The sequence below is a fragment of the Xenopus laevis genome, chromosome 1L (assembly GCF_017654675.1).
Source record: "Xenopus laevis strain J_2021 chromosome 1L, Xenopus_laevis_v10.1, whole genome shotgun sequence".
NCBI lineage: Eukaryota > Metazoa > Chordata > Amphibia > Anura > Pipidae > Xenopus > Xenopus laevis.
Genome location: NC_054371.1, coordinates 69,935,342 through 69,957,938, shown reverse-complemented (window position 1 = coordinate 69,957,938; position 22,597 = coordinate 69,935,342). Strand labels below are relative to the sequence as shown.

The 22,597-nt window shown below is 41.1% G+C and overlaps 1 protein-coding gene across 1 annotated transcript in view; it reads left to right on the top strand.

The window, feature by feature from the left end:
• fgf2 (fibroblast growth factor 2 L homeolog) overlaps positions 1-22,597 on the top strand; it is a gene marked incomplete at its 5' end in the record, with an annotated part of 39,319 nt that overhangs the window by 7,275 nt on the left and 9,447 nt on the right. Inside the window, 1 exon segment of the mRNA NM_001099871.1 lies at positions 17,632-17,735. Coding sequence (NP_001093341.1) covers positions 17,632-17,735 — 104 coding nt within the window.

The window sequence follows — 22,597 nt, the reverse complement described above, 5'->3', positions numbered from 1 at the left end:
GGGCCCGTTACAGTATAGTTGGGCCCTGGACCCTTCGGAGGAGACTCCAGCTCCACCTGATGTCGGTGGCGCCATCCGCGGTTTGGCTTCCCGCATGCAGTCATACGAAGCTCAGCAGTCGCACTTCGGTCAGGCTCTAGAAGCTATCCTGGACAAGCTGTCGGCATTATCACCTGTGGCCCCGGTCCCTGTGGCCGTTCCTGCAAGCCCACTCCAACCATCGGAGCCTCGCATTCCTGCGCCTCCCCTCTACAGTGGCGACCCTGATGCATGCAGAGGTTTCGTCAACCAGTGCGAGATCCAGTTCGCCCTGCTGCCAGGTCAGTTTGCATCCGAACAGGCTAAAGTGGGGTACATCATTGCTCGCCTGCAGGGGAAGGCTTTGGAGTGGGCATCACCTTTGTGGGAGAAGAGGGACCCTTTGATTGACGACGCCAGGGCCTTCATCCGTGAACTACGGGTCGTTTTCGATGCCCCTGGTCGAGCTATGTCATCCTCGGCTCGCTTGTTCCAGATCCAGCAAGGCACTCGCTCTGTTCCTGAGTACGCAATCGAGTTCCGCACACTAGTGGCGGAGACCACCTGGAACAATGATGGATACCATGCCGCCTTCTACAACGGCCTAGCCATGCGTATCAAAAACGACCTGGTCTCCCGGGAAATTCCTTCTCGGTGGGAGGATCTGGTGGCGCTGGCCGTAAAGGTTGACACCCGACAGAGGGAATTTCAAGTCGAGCTCAACAGAGAGCGTTCGAAGAAGTTTCCCCGGTTCCAATCCACACTGGCTCCCCGCTTCCAGAGACCCCTACTCTTCAACCCAGCTACTGCTTCTCCCTCTCCTACTCCTGCGGCTTCTGCTTCCTCTGCTCCATCTTCTGAGGAACCCATGCAGATAGGACGGGCTCGTCTCTCTGAACAGGAGAAGCTACGGAGAAGGGCTGCTGGTCTATGCCTGTATTGTGGGGGTAAATCGCACTTCGCCCATGAGTGTCCGGTGAAGCCGGGAAACGCCAGCACCTAGGTAGGTTTGGGGAGACCTATCTGGGTGGTGTTTGTTATCCTCCCCAACCTTCTATTCAACGCTTTCTTCTTCCGGCACAGATCCAATTCGGTTCCCAGAAGATCCCAGTGCAAGCGTTCCTGGACTCTGGTGCTGCTGGAAATTTTATGGACAGAGGATTTGCTGTTCGTCATGCGGTCCCCCTACAACCCTTGGCTTCTCCTCTGCGAGTATTGGCTATTGATGACCGCCCTCTGTCTTCGGCCATTATCTCTCAAACCACCGCTGAACTTTCTCTAAGAGTGGGCACCATGCATCTGGAGAGATTGGCCTTTCTACTCATTGACTGCCCTTCAACTCCACTCGTTCTCGGGCTTCCCTGGCTGTGCACTCATAACCCAGTCATTGACTGGTCATCCATGCAAATCTCCCGCTGGAGTTCCTATTGCCTTCAGAACTGTTTGCCTGCCGTACCTCTTATCAAAGTGTCTTCTGTGTCTTCCAATTTTTCCCTTCCATCTGCCTATCAAGATTTTACCGATGTCTTCAATAAGGGCTCTGCAGAGACTCTTCCTCCTCACCGACCCTATGACTGTCCGATCGAACTTCTTCCTGGTTCCATGCCTCCCCGGGGTCGCACCTATCCTCTCTCCCCCTCTGAGACGGCCGCCATGAAGACCTACATTCAGGAGAATCTCCAAAGAGGCTTCATTCGCCCTTCTTCTTCTCCTGCTGGTGCCGGATTTTTCTTTGTTGAAAAAAAAGACGGAGGTCTGAGACCATGCATCGATTATAGGGGGTTAAACAAGATCACCATTAAAAACCGCTACCCTCTCCCCCTAATCTCCGAACTCTTCGATCAGCTAAGAGGGGCCAAGATCTTCACCAAGCTGGATCTTCGGGGTGCCTATAACCTCATTAGAATTCGTAAAGGGGATGAATGGAAGACCGCCTTCAATACCCGAGACGGGCATTACGAATACCTAGTCATGCCCTTTGGACTCTGTAACGCCCCAGCGGTCTTCCAGGAGTTCGTTAATGATATATTCAGAGACTTGTTGGGACAAAGCGTTGTCGTCTATCTGGATGACATTCTTATCTTTTCCAAAGATCTCCACGAGCATCGCTCCCAAGTGAAGGAAGTTCTTCTTCGCCTAAGAAAAAATAGTCTCTTCGCCAAATTTGAAAAGTGCTCCTTTGAAGTATCCTCCATCCCTTTTCTCGGGTACATCATCTCCCAGCAGGGTTTCAAGATGGATCCAGCCAAGGTCTCGGCAATTCTTGATTGGCCCCTCCCCACAAGTGTTAAGGCTATCCAGAGGTTTATTGGCTTTGCCAATTACTACAGACAATTTATTAAAGGTTTTTCTTCCAAGATCTCCCCCATCCTGGCCCTTATCCGCAAGGGGGGTAAACCACAGCACTGGCCTCCTCCAGCCTTGGACGCCTTTGAATCCTTGAAATCTGCCTTTTCTTCTGCACCTATTCTCAGACACCCCGAGCTTCTTCTTCCTTTTTTCCTCGAAGTCGACGCCTCAGATGTGGGAGCTGGAGCTGTCTTATCACAGAGATCATCCTCGGATGGGAAGTTACACCCCTGTGCATTCTTCTCTAAGAAATTTTCTTCCCCGAGCAGAACTACGATGTGGGGAATCGTGAGTTATTGGCAGTGAAGCTCGCCCTGGAGGAGTGGAGACATTTATTGGAAGGATCCTCCATCCCCGTGACCATCTTTACAGACCATAAAAACCTTGAATTTATCCAATCCCTCAAACGCCTGAATCCCCGACAAGCCAGATGGTCATTGTTCTTTTCCCGTTTTAACTTCATTATCACTTTTCGTCCTGGCTCTAGAAATAGAAAAGCTGATGCCTTGTCAAGAAGTTTTGTTCCTGAAGTTCCCTGTTCCGAAGATCCTGAACCCATTGTACCTCCCTCCAAGATCGTCGCTGCTCTATTTCCCTCCTTGGCTTCACAGATCCTTTCTGCTCAAATTTCGGCTCCTGACAATATTCCTCCTGGGGTTGCATTTGTTCCTCCTGATTGTCGTCAGTCTCTTCTTTCTCAGGCTCACAGTTCTAAACAGGCCGGCCATCCCGGAGTGGAAAAAACTACCGAACTCCTTTCTCGCCTGGTGTGGTGGCCATCCATGAGAAAGGACGTCAAAAACTTCATTTCTTCTTGTACCATCTGTGCCACTTCCAAATCTGGACATTCTCCCCCCAAAGGACTTCTTCTTCCTTTACCCATTCCATCTCGTCCCTGGACTCATCTTGCCATGGATTTTATTGTGGATCTGCCCGTTTCCTCCGGTCACACTGTCATATGGGTTGTCGTTGACAGGTTCAGCAAGATGGCTCATTTCATTCCCCTCCATAAACTCCCCTCTGCTCCTGAACTTTCCAAGCTGTTTATCCAACACATTTTTCGTCTCCATGGCTTTCCTGCCGAGATCGTCTCTGACCGAGGTTCACAATTCGTCTCTAGATTCTGGAGATCCCTGTGCAAAGCTCTCAACATTTCCTTGCAATTTTCTTCTGCTTATCACCCACAGTCGAATGGAGCCGTTGAAAGAGTGAACCAGGCATTAGAACAGTTTCTTCGCTGCCATGTCTCCCTGTGCCAGGACGATTGGTCGGATCTCCTTCCCTGGGCTGAGTTTGCCCATAACAACGCCTTCCATTCTTCCTCACATCAATCCCCTTTTTCTGTGTATACGGTCAGAATCCATTGGCATTCCCTCAGGATCTTCTCCTCACCAATGTCCCTGCCGCCAACGATCAGGCTGCCCACATGATGGCTATTTGGGCTGCTGTTTCTTCCAATCTGCTGAAGAGCTCCCAGGTCCAGAAGAGGTCTGCTGACAAGAAGAGGATTTCCGCTCCACCCTATGCTCCTGGGGACAAAGTTTGGCTTTCCACCCGTAACATCCGCCTGAAGATTCCGACCCCCAAGCTTGGTCCCAGATTCATCGGTCCCTTTCCTGTCCTTGAAGTCATCAATCCGGTGGCGGTTCGTCTTCAACTCCCTCCTGAGATGCGGATCCCAAATGCTTTCCATGTTTCTCTTCTCAAACCTGCTGTATCTTCTTCCTCTTCTTCCTCTCCCCCAGCTCCAGTCCTGCTTGATGGTCACCAGGAATTCGAGGTGAAGAAGATCTTGGACTCTCGTCTTTCCAGGGGCACTCTTCAATATCTCATCGAATGGAAGGGGTTCGGTCCCGAGGAGTGCTCCTGGGTCAGGAGCTCAGATGTCCATGCGCCCATCTTGGTTCGTAGATTCCATAAATTATTTCCTCTCTCCCCTAGTCTTGGTGGTCCTGAGGCCCCCCCTAAGGAGGGGGGTACTGTAATGGAATCTACCTCGGCTTCTCAAGATGGCGTCCAAGATGGCGACCGCCTACCTCACCACATGGCTCTTGCTGGACACAGGTCTATGACCTCACCTCCCTCCCATTCCGGGATTGGTTGTCGGCGACGGAACGGACGCCGGCGTCAGAATCGGGCGCCGGCGTCAAGGCGTCAGCGTGGGGACGCTGGCGTCTGCGTCTGACGCAAGCGCGTCAAAAATTGGCGCCAACCCTGGGACTACTTAAACTCACTTCCCCTTCCACTCCTTGCCCAACTATAGGTTCCTGTTACTGAGTTCCTGGGTGTTATTTACTATATTGATTACTTGTGTACCGATTCCTGCCTGTCTTACGATTCCGCTTGTCTTCTGCCTGGTCTGACCTTTTTGCCTGTATTCTGACGATTCTTTGGATTAAACCCTCTTGTACCTCGAACCTGGTCTGGTCTCCTCTTTGGTCTACACTATTACTGTGCCTTCGGGCCCGTTACAATAGGGTTGTGCTAGAAGGCTGTAGGGGCTGCTGCTCCATGGCAGTGAATATGGCTGTCCCAAAGTTCCCCTCCATATTCCTATTGCAATTATCCCTTTCATATTATCATTTTATAACCCATTTTACAGGTTATAGCTTGGTTATCTTGATTTATTCCCAGTTATATAGTATAAAGGACTATGCTTTTAATGGTGTGACCTATTGTACTTTTTACAGCTTGGTTTCAATCCATATCCTAAGGCTGCTCTGCTTTGCAATATGATCCCAGTTTCCATTCAACAGAAGAACATTTGGATAGCGATCACTTCTCTGGGTTGTGTTTCAGCCTATTGATTTACATAAGGTCTTTTTTTTAACAGCTGTCACTTTTGTTTTCCGTGTCACTGGACATCTTGAACGTTTAAAGCAAACAAATATAAGGAAGAAAAAATAATAATATACATGTTATCCTTGTTTATTCAATATCTAGTTGAAAACATAAGCCAGGAACATTTTAATGGACTACAGCAACAACTACAAATAGCTGTAGGTTGTTCAGGGAAACACTTGTAAAGATGGCCATAGATGGCAGATTTCCAATATTGGCCACTAATGGGTATTAGACATCTAGAAGACCTGTTGGTGGAAGGTAGTTTTGTCTCCCTAGACCAATTAAAAATCAAATTGAATCGGCAAGACATACAACTGTTTAGATACTTCCAGCTGAGACATGCCTTTTATGCACAATTCAGATCGTTCCAAATTACACCCATACCACTGGCATGGGAAGTCAGACTTTGGACTCTAGACCCCGCCAAAATACTATCTCAACTGTACAACATAATTCAATCTTCCCAACCCTCCCCATTCAATAAAGCCAAACAAAAATGGCTGTCACTTATTCCTTCATTAGAGGAGGATCAGTGGGAAGAGGCTACAGGTACCCCTGCCTAATATCACTTAGAGACCGAATGGTTCAATTTAAAATGATTCATCAAATTTACATTACCCCACTAAGGCTTCAGGCTATGGGTAGATCAGAGGGAGCCAAATGCGTGAAATGTGGCAGGGGAGAAGCTGGATTCTTCCACTTGATATGGAACTGCCCTAGAGTGGCAACATACTGGTCAGAAGTAATCCGATACACCAATATATCTCTATCCTTTCCTGGAATTAAGTCCCCTGAGACCTGTTTATTGGGTATTATATATGAAGCAGTGCCCTTACAAAAATCTATTTTGTTCTATGCAAAAAGCTAGTAATAATGAAATGGATGAACCCCAACCCCCCTACACTTCAGCAATGGATTGACCTCATAAATGGGACACTGCCTCTGATCAAATTGACTTACAATGCTAGAGGAACACCCCGGAAATTTGAGAAAATATGGGAACCTTGGTTAGAGGTCAAGCCTCATGTACTCCACTGTACATGTACTTTTGAACTGTCCTTAAAACACGAAATAATTGAAAACAGTAGTCATGTAAGTGTCAAGCCTGTTGGTTTTGCTTTATTTGTATATGTTGTTTGTTTTGAAAATGCAAAATAAAAAACTTTAAAAAAAAAGATGGCCATAGATGTAAAGATTTTTAAAAGGTCTTTTAGTTATCGTGAGATCACTATTATCTCGAAACGATTGTTTAAATGTATGGTGTGTCCATCAACTAAAAAGACCATTTCAGGCGATATTGCCAGCAAAACTGAAGGGTAGCCGCCTGCTTGGCCCTGCAAACATAGATAGATTACACTGGGACCGATAACATTTTTTTAACCTGGCTGATCAATTTTTTGACAGATATCGGAAGAAAAATCGTAAAATGTACGATCGTTCAAATCCCATTAACTTCACTTTAATTTGACGGATTGGTTGGATTTCGCTAAAATCGGTCGTTCGACAAAGAAACATCTTTGCGTTTATGGGGACCTTAACATGTAAGAAGAAGGCAAGAGATTATTGTTCATCAGATAAGCATAAACATTTTAGATATGAGATGCTTCTTCTTCCATTTAGATGCACTAGAGAAACCAGTCAGGAGAATCACCTTTTGCCACTATGACAATATCCTGATTGACAGATTAACTGCACAAACTGACTGAAAGTTTCTACCCTAGTACCGTAATATGAACCAAGGGTATGAAGATGCTGGTTCCAGTCCTGTATATAATAACAATATCTGTACATGTAGACCAGCTTAATCACCACATTGTGTGGAAAAGTTGGAATAATATATACAGGTATGGGATCCATCCATTATCCGGAAACTCATCCAGAAAGCTCCCAAATTATGGAATGGCTGTCTGCCGTAGAATCTATTTTATCCAAAAAAAATTTAAATGATTACAGTACAGTACCGTGTACTTGTTCCAAACTAAGATATAATTACTCCTTATTGGAGGCAAAACCAGCCTATTGGGGTAATTTAAAGGAAAACTTTACCCCCAAAATGAAATATTTAAGCAACAGATAGCTAATATCATATTGAGTGGCATGTTAAAGAATCTTACCAAACTGGTCTATATATTTAAGTAAATCTTGCCCTTTTATATCTCTTGCCTTGAACCACCATTTCGTGATGATCTCTGTGCTGCCTCAGAGATCACCTGACCAGAAATACTGCAGCTCTAACAGGAAGAAGTGTGGAAGCAAAAGACAGAACTCTGTCTTTTAATTGGCTCATGTGACCTAACAAGTATGGTTTGTTTGTGTGCACCATGAATGCTACGATCCCAGGGGACGGCCCTTATTTTTTAAAATGGCAATTTTAAAATTGCCATTTTTAAATTGGCATTGGTATCCTATTTAGGATTGCCCAATGGCACATACTATTAAAGTATATTATTATGAAAATAGTTAATTTACATGAAGCAGGGTTTTACACATGAGCTGCTTTGTGCAATATTGTTTTAAAGAGACCTACATTGTTTTGAGGCTATAGTTTTCCTTTAATGTTTAGATGATTTTCATCCAAATTACAGAAACATACATTATCCGTAAAACCCCAGGTCCTGAGCATTCTGGATAACAGGTCCCATACCTGTATTCCTATAACCCATAATAAAAAACCTATCTTCAGGTACAAAGGACAGGTAGGGAGCTTTGGGAGAGTGGGTTCAGGATGATCTTTATTGTTATAAGGACTTCTGTTTGAAATCCAGATAATTGTAATGGAATCCTATCTGTCCATATCTGGGTAAAGTGGAATAAGAAACACAGATTATAGGAGAGAGAAAGATAGACACATATTTGTTCTTTATCACTGATCTCAAAAGTCATTTTATTTGTAACGAACACTCACAACAAAACAGCTACACATTTAGGGGCCTGCAGGTTTTTTTTCCCAGTGTCCCGTTGGCCCAGTCCAAATATTCTTTATAGATAAGCAATGAACCCAATAACATCAGCTATGGAATGTGACTAAGCATGTTTTCGTTTCTAGTGCTTTTGCCGAGCTAAACTACAAGTAGCTTCAGGATTCAGAAACAAATTATGGAACCTGTATTCATATTTACGTAGTGCTTTATTTTAATGGCTGCAACGTGTTTTTGCAGGAAAAACATAGGTATGAGGACCAAAAAATACTGGCTGCTCAAATGACTTTTAGTCCGATGATTCAACACTTTCAACAAGTTCATTCTTTCCGTCTTCTTTTTCGTGCCTCTTTACTTTCGTAGCCGGAACAACTCTTTATAAGGCAGCTGAGTGCGATGCTCTGAAACGCAGTATAAGTGGTTTCCTCTGGCAAATGATTGGAGGTGTGGGGGTAGGATCTGCATGACGCCATGACAAATTTTGGAAGGGAATGAATAACAATGCCACCACAGCACACTGCTTCTGGGAGAATTACTCATTTCAGCCTCATTAACCCTTACACGCCTGCTGGTATAAATAGTAGTGCATTACCTGTTTTGTTTAGCAGAGTTCTCCTTCTCTGTCTGGTAAACACATCTGTAAGGCTTTATGCCAAAATCTGGAGGTGGAGCAACTTTTTCTCCCTTTTAAGATATCCTTTAACAGAAGGACCATTACACCACATTTTACAATGTTTCTGTGTATGTGTTATGAATAGTTTTCTTGAAAACATAAATTGACATATTGAACCAACATAAACATTTAATACCCATCTTTATTGTGTAAACGTTTGTGTAAAAATAACAAACATATGTCAAGAAAGGATTCGTTTAAAGCTGACTTAAAATGCTAAATGACTCAAACCATATGGGTTGAAGGTCTGACATACAACTAAACTGGTAGTTGCCAGCAATGGTATTGTGTAGCAGCATAACTTCCTCTTATCTTACATTGCCCTTTACAGGGGTTACAATTAAAGGAACAGTTAAGCTGATCATAGATGTAAAGATTTTTAAAATATTGTTTACTTATCATGAGACCAAGATTATCTTGAAACAACTGTTTAAATGTACGATTTGTCCATTAACTAAAAAGACCATTTCAAGCGATATTGTCTATTTGAAGCCAGGAAAGCTGCCTTCTTGACAATTTTTTAACCTGGTCGATCAATTTTCTAACCTAACAATTGTAAGATGTACGATTGTTCGATTCCCACTAAGTTCACGATAAATTGATAGATTGGTTGAATTGCACTAAAATTGGTCGTTCACCAAAGAAAAATCTTTGCGTCTATGGGGACCTTAAGGGCAAGTCCACACTGGGCGTGTTTGGTGCCTTCCCTGATAGAGATGTCGCGAACTGTTCGCCGGCGAACTTGTTCGCGCGAACATCGGGTGTTCGCGCTCGCCGGAAGTTCGCGAACGTCGCGCGACGTTCGCCATTTTGGGTTCGCCATTGTTGGCGCTTTTTTTTGCCCTCTCACCCCAGACCAGCAGGTACATGGCAGCCAATCAGGAAGCTCTCCCCTGGACCACTCCCCTTCCCTATAAAAACCGAAGCCCTGCAGCGTTTTTTCACTCTGCCTGTGTGTGCTGAAGAGATAGTGTAGGGAGAGAGCTGCTGCCTGTTAGTGATTTCAGGGACAGTTGAAAGTTTGCTGGCTAGTAATCGTTTTGATACTGCTCTGTTATTGGAGGGACAGAAGTCTGCAGGGATTTGAGGGACATTTTAGCTTAGGTAGCTTTGCTGGCTAGTAATCTACTGTTCTCTTTAAACAACTGCCATACGTTGACCTTGTAGGCATTGTTTGCCCAGTTTTTTTGGCCGCAGCCACTGAAGCACAGAGGCCAGAAAAAATATGCCATATAAATGCTGAAAATAGTAATTTTTTGCCATACGTTGACTCAACGTATATGGCAAAAAATGACTATTTTCAGCATTTATATGGCATATTTTTTCTGGCAACTGTGCTTCAGTGGCTGCGACCAAAAAAATGCATATTTTCTGCATTTATATGGCATAATTTTTCTGGCCTCTGTGCTTCAGTGGCTGCAACCAAAAAAATTTATATTTTCAGCATTTATATGGCATAATTTTTCTGGCAACTGTGCTTCAGTGGCTGCGTCCAAAAAAACTGGGCAAACAATGTCTACAAGGTCAACGTATGGCGAAAAATTACTATTTTCAGCATTTATATGGCATATTTTTTCTGGCAACTGTGCTTCAGTGGCTGCGTCCAAAAAAACTGGGCAAACAATGCCTACAAGGTCAACGTATGGCAGTTGTTTAAAGAGAACAGTAGATTACTAGCCAGCAAAGCTACCTAAGCTAAAATGTCCCTCAAATCCCTGCAGACTTCTGTCCCTCCAATACAGAGCAGTATCAAGCAGATTACTAGCCAGCAAGCTTACTATCATCTGTCCCTGAAATCACTAACAGCTCTCCCCCTACACTATCTCTTCCAAGCACACACAGGCAGATTTTTCAGATACATTTTTGCCCTTGATCCCCCTCTGGCATGCCACTGTCCAGGTCGTTGCACCCTTTAAACAACTTTAAAATCATTTTTCTGGCCAGAAATGTCTTTTCTAGATGTTAAAGTTCGCCTTCCCATTGAAGTCTATGGGGTTCGCGAACCGTTCGCGAACCGCTCGCATTTTTGCGCAAGTTCGCGAATATGTTCGCGAACTTTTTTTCCGACGTTCGCTACATCCCTATTCCCTGACTTTGCGCCAGCTAAAATGAAAAAACGCCAGTGCTAATCACACGCGGCGATTTGTTTTCCGAAGTTGCCTCAAAATGAAGCGATTAGTCGCCAGGCGACCAAATCTCCCCAAAACGCCCAAAACATTAAGGGGCATATTTGATTGAATTTAAAAGTAAAAAAAACGTTGAAATTCGACCATCGAAGTTGAGTACTTCAATAGTCAAAGTATTTTTTCCAGTGAAAACGACCGTATTCGATCAAAGTACCATTGAAGTAAAATCGTACGATCAAATCGAAGGATTTTTTTTTATAAAAAAAAACTTTGACTTCTCAAAACTTGCCCAAAAGCCTCAGATAGGTTCTAGGAGGTCCCCCATAGGCTAAACAGCAATTCGGCAGGTTTAAGGTGGCGAAGTGTCGAAGTTTTTTAAAGAGACAATACTACGATTTTCGAGTGGTCGAATTTTCGAAGGTTTTTCAATTCGAATCGAAGTCGAGTTTGGCCTATTCGATGGTCGAATAGGCCAAAAATTACTTCGAAATTTGACGTTTTTTAATTCGAAAATTCACTTCGACCTATGATAAATCTGCCCCTAAAAAAATGAAAGCATTTTAAAGTAATGAAAATATGAGGTAGTGTTGCCCTGCACTGGTAAAACTGATGTGTTTGCTTCAGAAACTCTACTATAGTTCATATAAACAAGCTGATGTGTAGCGGTGTAATGGTGGAAATTCAAAAAAGGCTTTATATATCTGATGTGTAACTTGAGCCTTTTCTCCTTTGAATGGCTGCCCCCATTTCTACACAGCAGCTTATGTATAAGTTAGTAGAGTTTCTAAAGCAGACACAGCAGTTTTACCAGTGCAGGGCAACACTGCATTATATTTTTATTACTTTCATTTTTTGATGTTACTGTGCCTTCAAAAAAACATTTACCATACTTTTTGTTTTTACTTTTTAAATATGTTATTGAATACACAGTTTCTAGCAACTTTGCACTGGATTTTCATTATTTATTTTTATAGTTATTGAAATATTTGCCTTCTTTTTCTGATTCTCTCCACCTTTCTAATGGGGTCACTGACTCCTGGTAGGCAAAAACTATTGCTCTGTGAGGCTACAATTGTATTGCTTTTGTTACTTATCTTCCTATGCAGTCTCTCTCCTATTCACATCTCTCATTCAAACCACTGCATGGTTGCTAGGCTAAACAAGTCCTTCAGATGGCTGCTCAAATACCTTACTGGAAAATGTCTACATCATGTTAAAAGTAAATTTAAAGGTGAATTACCCCTTTAAAATAGTATAGAACTTTACTACCAAAGGCACTTTGTTGCCTATGTTGGTGCGATAATGTTGCTGGGTAGGTACCAAAGAAAACTGCAATTACAATTGGCTGTATAAATCACCTGCCTCTGAATATTTACAGGGCATGAAAGGAAACAAAAAAACTGTATTTGGGGTCTTACAAGCGGGTTAGAGGGAATGTACAGAGGTGTTGTGATGGGTAATATAATTAAGCAAAAGTCAAAGCATGGTAGAATGGCAGCACATCCAAAGGCCAGAAGACCTGAACTAATAAAACTGAGGTTCTCTTATACCTGATTGGCAACCACCATAAGGTATTAAAAGAGAGGGGGAGCAGAATATGAAAACATTTATTTTTAGAGTAGAACTAAAAAGCAGGATTGCATTTAATTTGGTCTTACTGTGCAGTTAGGATTTCCTTTACTTCTTAGGCAAATCATTTACTCAGATGGCAGAAGTACTTATTAAACTCTAGGGGCATCAGGTCACCTGGAAAATCCTATGAATGGTTCTCTGTGTCCTTAACTCTGGTATGGAAAATAGAATATTTACATGTAGGCTTCTTAGATATTGTAAAAGCTTTTGATATAAATGATTTATTGTATAATAACTATAGGTTTGTCAGTCTTGAAAACAATAGTATAATTTTGAGTGGAATCACCATGTTTTTCTCACAAAGTAGTGTTTCTGTCCCAGGATTCTAGATGCAGTTATGGGGAGCCAGGAGCTGGAGAATAACACAGTGGGGAGACAGGAGCAGAACAGTATTATACACTGAATATGAATAATATAGAATGTAGATAACACACCGAGGGTTGCACGTACTAATAGATAGAACACTGGCGTCCAAGAACTGTATTTTATAGCAAATCTGTTGCTGCACACGTATGTGCAATAATGTAACAGTCATACAATAGCTCCCTAGTTATTTGGCAGGGCAACAACCAAGTCGAAGGAAGGTTTATCTCCCTAAATTCAGTCTCTTGGTTTAAGCACCATTTCACTCCCTAGTTTCTGTGGCTCTTGCTTTCTTTCAGAGCATAAAACACAATCCTACAAGTAGGAGCAATAACTGAACACCTAGAGGGTTATTTACTAAACCTCTAATTTATCTGGTTGGGCTTTCTGAGGCAAAAACTCGCATTTTTCGAGGGAAAAGAAACAGGTTTTTTTGGGGAATTACTATACCTTGATGCTGCAAAAATCCAGAATCTAAAAAATCCTCAGACCCGTCGATGTAATGTAAAAGTCAATGGGAGATGTCCATATCCCAATTAGAAAATATTGTGGTCTGTGCTGGGTTTAGCCAGATAATCTGATAAATTCTTGGTTTTCGGGCAAAAACCCAAAAAAATTGATCGAATCGGGGGGAAAAAGTCCGGAAAAAACGTACAATTTGGGTTTTTACTCGATTTTATCGGGTTTTATTCCCGATCCGATTAATTTGAGTTATTTTGTTAATAAATTAGACAAAATCGGGGATGGGAGTTAGGTCGAGCCTTTTTTAATTTAAATTATGAAATAAATTTGGATTTTAGTAAATAACCCCCCTACTGTGCAGTATGTGTATTTCAATTTCCCCACTATAGATTAGTAGAGCATATGTACTTGGCTTCGTATGATTTGGAGCCTTTCAATAGTCGCATTCACCTCAGTTCTGCCGTTATTTTTATAGGAAGGCTGTGTATTAGTACTCTGTTATGCTGCAGCCTCCTGTTAGTCAAAAGGCCCTTTTTCATGTTTGTGTTTTTGGCCTAATTATTTGCCTATTTGTCCCATTCTCCCACACAATTGAGATTATTATTTTTTTTTAATTCTCCAAGAATAACTGCAGCCCATGTACTGTGTTCACCCATTCATATTATTTTACTGGTCCTTCGTTTAGTTTCCTTTTCCTGGCCCGGGAATACATTTCCTTGAAAAAGACAGTAACATAAATATTAGTGCGAAGCTCAAGGCGCCAGGTATGTTACACACTTCCCCATGGACTGTCAGAGAATTCATTCTGCTATATACAGTATTCCTTTATACCATAGTGCCTGTAAATCTTCATACTGCACCATGAGTTCATATGTCAGTGTGGTTCCTTTTTATTTGCTTCTTCTGCAATACAGATGTTGTGGAACACTAATAAATCACTCGTGAATGTATCCAGCAAGGTATCATTACAGTTTACTGTAACTTCATATATTATTATATTATTATTATATTGTATCATATGTTATTAGTGGTCTAAGGCAGTTTGTTATAGCTCTGTAGATTTCTGATTATTTTTGTTTCTGGTTCTTATGTTCTCCAGCTCAGACTTTCAATGTTTATAGGGTCAGTAGGTTCCCATTGGTGCTACCAATATGATGGTTTAACCCTTTGCCTGGTGGCATTGCTGGCTGCCCCCATTTTTTGTGTCCTTTTGAATCATGCATTATTTGTGCTGCAGCAATAAGGATTGGAATTTTAACATTTAGAGGCACATTTATCATCAATGATCATTTTTTTTAAAACTCCCATAAATTTGAAATTCGACCAATTGAAATGGATTATTAAAATCAAATTTTACCAGCTTGGACGAATTGAAACAACCTGAAAATTCAAATCGAAATTGAATCAAATTTGATTAAACTTAATTTGAGTTTTTTCTCAGAAAATAACTCGAATGTCAGGAAGGCTGCAAACATCTCCAAATTGATCCCTGGACCTTTCCCATTGACTTAAACAGCAATTCGGCAGGTTTTAGGTGGTTCGAATAGTCGAATTTGAATTCTTAAAGGGCCATTCTAAGATAAATCTTGAAAATCAAATTTAAATTTTTTAAAAAACTCGAACTGAATTTGGATAACTCCCTAGTTGAATTCTAATTCAAATTTTCAATTCGACCCTTGATAAATCTGCCCTTAATCATCCCTAGCAACCAGACAGCAGTTTGGCAGAAAACATGAACAGAAAAATAAGCAATAAAAAAATAAATCAGAGATAAGTCTTTTTTTTTACACCCCCCCACACTCATAACAGCTTTCAAATGGGGGTCACTGACCCCCATCTAAAAAACAAATGTTCTGTAAGGCTACAAATTTATTGTTATTGCTACTTTTTATGACTCCTCTTTCTATTTAAACCCTCTCCTATTCATATTCCAGTCTCTTATTCAAATCAGTGCATGGTTGCTAGGGTAATCAATAGGGATTCTGCTCAGCAGCGACAAAGATCAGAAATGTATCAACTAAATTTAGCAATTTAGAACAGTTTAAAGAGTCAGCGACCCCCCTCGAGCTGCTTTAGAAGGTGAAAAAATGAAACTTTACACTTCAATATTAGAAAACACATAGGCGCAACTTTGCCGCACTTCGCCACACTTCGCCAGGCGTAGTTTCGCCAGCGCTTCGCAAATTCACTAAAATCCGAAGTTGCGCACAGGGGTAGCGTAAGGTTGCGGAGTTGCGCTAGCGTTGTTTCGCTATATAAAGCGAAGTTGCGCTAGCGAAGGCTAATTTGCATACGGCGCGAAATTCAAATTTCAATGGAGGAACACGTATCTGCACTACAAATGCCTAGAAAACCTTCAAATCCGCAAATAAAATTTTTATTTTGCCCTACACATGTGCCCACTGTCTAGGTAAGTTGCTATGAGTCAGGAAATGTAGGGGGGAGGAAGGGGAGCCCCAAAAAATTTTCGATCTTTTTCAGCCTATCAGCCATCATGTAGAAAACACGCCAGCGTTTTTTGGGACTTAGAAAAAATTTTGACTTTTTTTTTAAACAATCCCTATCTACTCTATTGCGCTTCGCCAGGTCTGAGGTGGCAAAGGAAGTCTAGCGTAAAAGGTAGCGTTCGCTACACTGCGCAAGTTAGTGAATTTGCGTAGTTTCGTCGCTAGCGAAGATTCGCCTGGCGTAAGGTTGCGAAGTAACACTAGCGAAACTACGCCAGCGTTCGTTAGTGAATTTGCGCAGTAGCGAAAATGCCCAACGCTAGCGAATTAACGCTAGCGTTCGGCGCCTCGCGTGTTAGTGAATTTGCCTGATAGAAACTAGAAAATAATTGGAAAAAGCCTTTGAACTATCTGAAACCAACTGAACTGAAAAAATTGTTGGAAGGTGAACAACCCCTTTAAGGAAGTGACACAAAAACAAATCAACATGGTGCTAAAAAGTGTGTAGCATTTCACAGCACCAGTACTGCCCAAACTATGCTTTGTTCTTAGAAGATTGAGGCCCCTGCTTTAGCTTCCCATAACGTCACATCCTCAGACACAAGGGGGGCAGATTCATCAAGGGTCGATGTGAAAATTCGAATTCAAATTTTCGAGTTTTTTTATGGCCAAAACTGTCAAATTCGACTAGGGAATTGTTAAAATTCGATTTTTAGTTCTTTTTTTTTTTAAATTTTGAATTCGATTTTCGAGATATATAATACACTGGCCCTTTAAGAACCCAAATTCGACTATTTGGGTCCATAGCATTCACCCAACTTTGAAGAAAAATTCTACATTTTGATTGGTCAAATTTCAAATTCATGGGAGTTTAAAAAAACTCCTATAAACTTGAAATTCAACCCTTGATAAATCTGCCTCTAGGTATACAGTTGGGCAATACAAAGAAGCACAAAGGTCTTTGTTGGGTTCTCCAATGGTTAGCGTTGATGTGTGGACTTGCCAGGTGACCGGTATGTCACCCTTCGCTACAATAAAATAAGACAGTGGGCATGCACAAGGTTTGAGATAATTCTTTGCTTACCCAGGGCAAGGGGTTTGACCTCAGAGAGGAAATGCTGGGATGTCAGCCAGGTAAAACATTTTTTTATCTGATTATAGGATCTGAGAAAAACATCCAGCAAGGCATGTTCATTTTAATCCTTAATCCCAATGCCTTAATAGGGAAGGCACCATTTTTCCCAGCATCCTTTGGTAGTAGCTCCAAAGAAGAAGTGTCAGGAGATTGTGATTACTGCATGCAGTCTAATTTCCTTATTATATTCTCACACTAAATTTAAATCAAATTATCAATGACCAGTGCAGGGTGTGGAAGGACAAACTGACAACATACACAATCCTTAGTAGTAATTTACCAAATACCCTTGCCCTTACTGTATGTTATTTCAGTGAAGTCTGCCTGTCTGTAGCACTTGCATTGTGAATGCTGTCCCACAATATATAAATAAGCCTTCCTGCATACCATGTCTAGTGTTGGAATAAAACTCAGGACCCTTGTGTTGCGAGACTGAGCTACCGTGTTAGGATAGGCGCTCAAGATTTAGCCAAAGCCTGTATAAAAGGAAAAATAATATCAATTAGACCTCTTTATAACTCCACCTATATTTTTGACTGCAGTTGGAGGCTGTGTTTCAAGCAGCTGTTATACTAACTGTGCACTGTATATATATTTATATAGATAAAAATCATACTTTTTTTGTGTGGATTTTGCATAGTTAATGTTGTTTCCTGTTTTGCAGTAAAATTACAGCTACAAGCTGTAGAGCGGGGAGTGGTATCAATAAAGGGAATCACTGCAAATCGCTACCTTGCCATGAAGGAAGATGGGAGATTAACATCGCTGGTGAGTAAATGCTGTATACACTGCATAACAGTGCTGAGATGGCCCTTCTAGTGCACTGACCCAAGCTCCAAACAAAGCCATAAAACAGTGACAAAAGGCAATGAGTGGAGCATCTCATTCAGAACTACATAATCAAGGTATTTCTGGTAGAGAAACAACAAACTAAGTAAATCATTCAAGACTTGGAGACATATAATACATCTACCATATCCTAGGTCAGCCCAAGCTCCATTATAGGTTTTTACATTTACAGACCTAAGGTCTTGCCTTGCTGCAGCCTAGTATTGGATACTGATAGATATCATTTTTTATCCATTGGCAAAACATTCTGCTAAGCTGCATTTGAATTCAATGGAAGTCAGTACGCTGCCTCAAGACCAGTTCAACAGATACTGCCACCCAAGTTCAGTTTCGCTTTTGTTCTGGCCTAAATCTTAGCTTATGGGAGGCACAAACCACTTTCTGGTCTTGACGATATCAATAATTTAGCATTTTTAATAAACACAAATGTTTTTGTACATTTTGGTTTTGTATAATTGTGCAGGGCAAAAAGAGGTTTAGTAGCGATTTGGTTGGCATGAGATTATATCCAGTTATTGCGCATTAATAAAGGAAGCCATCAAGTCTAAAACATCACCCATGTAAGCACTGATTCCAAATAGAGCATATAAAATGATCAAATAAAGCCTTTGGCACATTTTTCCCACAGCTAAAAACAGAAGCGGACTGGATATGTTTCAGTACAAGTTTGTGGACAAAAGACTCCTTATTCTGTATGAGTCCTCCAGAAGCCTAGGGGAAATATTCTACCATTTGAAAACAATTTTCCTTGAGTCTTATTCCAAACACATATGAGGAAGATGAATAGGAAAGGGCCCAAATCGAAAGAGTACAAGGAAAATCTAGTTTTCCTTTAATTTGCTTTTTGGTTGCTAGAGTAACTGACCCTAGCAAAATGAGAGCACTTTACATTCCAGATTAAAGATAGCATAAAAAAAGCAAATAATAAAAAACCCACACACAGAATAAATAGGAATTAAAAAGTTGCTTAGACTTCAGCTTGACCCACCATGGAATGTAATGTGCGTAATCTGATTCTGAAATAAGGCTAAATCTCATACTGCCTTGTTAAAAGGAACAGTATACGCCTATTCTAACATTAGTTCAATGAACATACTTTTTGCCTACAGTAAGAAATATCTAAGAGTTTGGTTATTTACTGTTAAGAACAGCAGCATATGAAAATAAATCTAAAGTCATATTTTCCTTCTTGTTCCCAATGAGCAAAGTCAAACAAGCAGTTTGGACTGCTTCTCAGCAGTCCACTTAGAAGCCTATATAAACAAAGTCCTTCTTTCCCCCAGCTACGTCCTATTATTTTTTCAGGTCTTTCTTGCTAAAGTTTCTTGATGTTCCTTAATTGCTATTTTGCCTTGATCCATCGGTTCCTGGCCTTCTTCCTTGACTCTGACTTCACTTCTTGCTGCCTACCCTGATCTTTTGACTGGAAAGCAACTACAAACTTTCTTAAAGGAAAACTATACCCCCCAAACAATGTAGGTCTCTATAAAAAGATATAGCATAACACAGCTCATATATAAAACCCTTCTTCAGGTAAACAAACCATTTTCATAAATAATATACTTTTCTAGTAATATGTGCCATTGGGTAATAAAAAATAGAAAATTGCCATTTTAAAAAATAAGGGCCACCCCCTGGGATTGTACGATTCACTGTGAACACAAACATACCAAACAAACTATACTTGTTAGGTCACATGAGACAATTAACAGACAGAGTTGTGTCTTTTGCTTCAACACTTCTTCCTGTTACAGTTAGAGTTGTAGTTTTTCTGGTCAGGTGATCTCTGAGGCAGCACACAGACCATCACGAAATGGGGGTTCACGGCAAGAGATGTAAAAGGGTAATATTTACTTAAATATATATTCCAGTTTGGTAAGATTCTTTAATATGCCACTTAATATGATATATTGCTTATATATTCATTTTGGGGGTATAGTTTTCCTTTAACCTTTCGGATAGATTGTTACAAGAATTAATTGATAAGTTGAGGATCCCCTTTATTATACGCGTAGACTGGAGTTATAGTACAATTTCAAAAATAACTTAATAAGATCACTTGATGCATATCAAGGTACATTTAATAACTAAAATTAAGACAAATAGAATTACACATAAACTGTATAGAGTATTTAAATAGCTAGACATAGTGGACTATTTTGCCCTTTCCTTAGTTCACCTGCTGTAACTGTAAATAATATTTCCAAGTATTAGAAAGAATATTTCCAAGTATTAGAAGATTATAGAGGTTGTCCATTAGATATGCCATTTTATTTATTTTAAACTTCCTGGCTAACCAGGTCTCTTGGCAGACCTAAAACAAATGTGGCAATATCACCTCCTCTACAAACATATTCAGGGACTGGGTTTTCTATTTTCTGTGCTAGCACTGAGGAATATTGTTTCACAGAAGGGGCATTTGTACTGTGTTTTGTAGCTGTGGTAAATGTAAGGTCATTTCACGGAAATTATTTTGTGTTCTGGTCTTGTTCAGAGAACATGGGATAGACCTTATAAGTTGGCAGCAAGACATCACAATACAGACTTGAAGGCTTTCCCAGTATTTCCTGTAACAAGGAATACGTCTGGGGATATTAACAACGCAGTGACGTGCCTCACAAGCTGGTAATGATATTAAAATATAAAACATTATAAGTTCTTTTAATAATCAAATTGGTTACTTTAATCTTATGCTTGCTGTTATGATTCTTCTATCCTTGAACTTTTGTTTTATTACCCCCCCCAACCCTTCAGTATTCCAGAGCTTAATATGGAACTATTGAAACAGCCATGGTTTTGTTTATTCCTTAGAAGGCAAATGTTAAATAAGATGCTGAGTGATCTGAGTGTTATGCCGCTGAACATTGGGTTGGGCACTAGGTAATTATGTAATGGTATGCTCTGCAGTGTAATGTAGAAACTGTGGGAGTTCATAGAATGCTCTGAAGGGGGTACCAACTGCTTTACAATGCACTTTTGGAGCACTAAAGAATGTTGGAAGACCAACTGTATATTGTGTTGTCTCCGTGCATTGCACATGCTGAACATGCAGAGTTATCAAGGTGGAAAGTAGATCAACAGATAGAGGTTGAAGATAATAACAACATCCTACCATGAAACAGTGTCCTGTATAAAGCTGCCAGATTTAAGCTGCTGATTTGGCCCCTTTAGACCAAGTTGGCAGCCAATCTACTTGTGTATGGGGCACACCCTATTGGCCTCCTTGATATCTGGCCAAAAATTGACTAGATATCTATCAGGCAGATTTGATAATCCTGTTGGACAGGGACCGCATACAACATATCGTATGCATTGAGAACACGAACACAGCTGTTCTAATACAGTAGAACCCCCATTTTAAGTTTTTCAGGGGACCAGAAAAAAATGGTGTAAAATCCAGGAAAACATAAAATCAGGGAAATGTATTATGCATTATATATAAGTGGGACAATAAAACAACAATGTAAAATGAGGGAAAACTTAAAATCAGGGAATGTAAAATGGGGGTTCTGCTGTACGTCAGTTGTGTGAAATAAAGATAACTTTTAAGAAGCTCTAGTGCTCTGTAGAATTGTGTTGCCATTGTCATAGGCAACATCTACCTCAGTGGCTTTCAGCTTAAGGAATACTGTCATGGGAAAACATGTTTTTTTCAAAACACATCAGTTAATAGTGCTACTCCAGCAGAATTCTGCACTGAAATCCATTTCTCAAAAGAGCAAACAGATTTTTTTATATTCAATTTTGAAATCTGACATGGGGCTAGACATTTTGTCAATTTCCCAGCTGCACCTGGTCATGTGACTTGTCCCTGCACTTTAGGAGAGAAATGCTTTCTGGCAGGCTGCTGTTTTTCCTTCTCAATGTAATTGAAGGAGTCTCAGTGGAACATGAGTTTTTACTATTGAGTGTTGTTCTTAGATCTACCAGGGAGCAGTTATCTTGTGTTAGGGAGCTGCTATCTGGTTACCTTCCCATTGTTCTTTTGTTTGGCTGCTGGGGGGGAAAAGGGAGGGGTGATATCACTCCAACTTGCAGTACAGCAGTAAAGAGTGATTGAAGTTTAGCAGAGCACAAGTCACATGACTTGGGGCAGCTGGGAAATTGACAATATGTCTAGCCCCATGTCAAATTGAATATAAAAAAATCTGTTTGCTCTTTTGAGAAATGAATTTCAGTGCAGAATTCTGCTAGAGCAGCACTATTAATTGATTCATTTTGAAAAAAATGTTTTTCCCATGACAGTATCCCTTTATTACGTGTTGGGTCGATCAATTCTCATACAGCATGTCCGAGGGCCAAATTAAATTGATGATGTCATAGAATGAAATCTATGGAGCCCTAAAGCAGGCTGGAGGCCATAGCAATCCTTGTATAGCCACATCCAGCCAGTGGGCCTCCAGTTGGACGACTCTGATCTACCTTGTTGTATGTAGGCTCTACAAAAGGGAATGGTTCTTTTTTTAACTAAGGTTGCTACTATTGATGGGTGGTTTGACCCTGAAACCCACTAGGCCTGTTGATTTACCTTCAGGTTGGGCAGAGAAAGAGAACATAAGTTGTGGGTTTGGGGTGGGTAGCAGGTCAAACTTCAAGCACGGCCGCTTCCCATTGGTGATGTCTTGACCCCACTCCTATATGGGCGGAGCCCATGCATTAATTAACAGAGGGGAGTTAGGCCAGGCATAAAGTAGAAAAGTGCTTCAGGATGGTTTGGTAAGATTGGGAAGTAGTCGGTTATGGTTGTGTTTGGGTTGAAAACTTTCTGACCTGCTTATCAT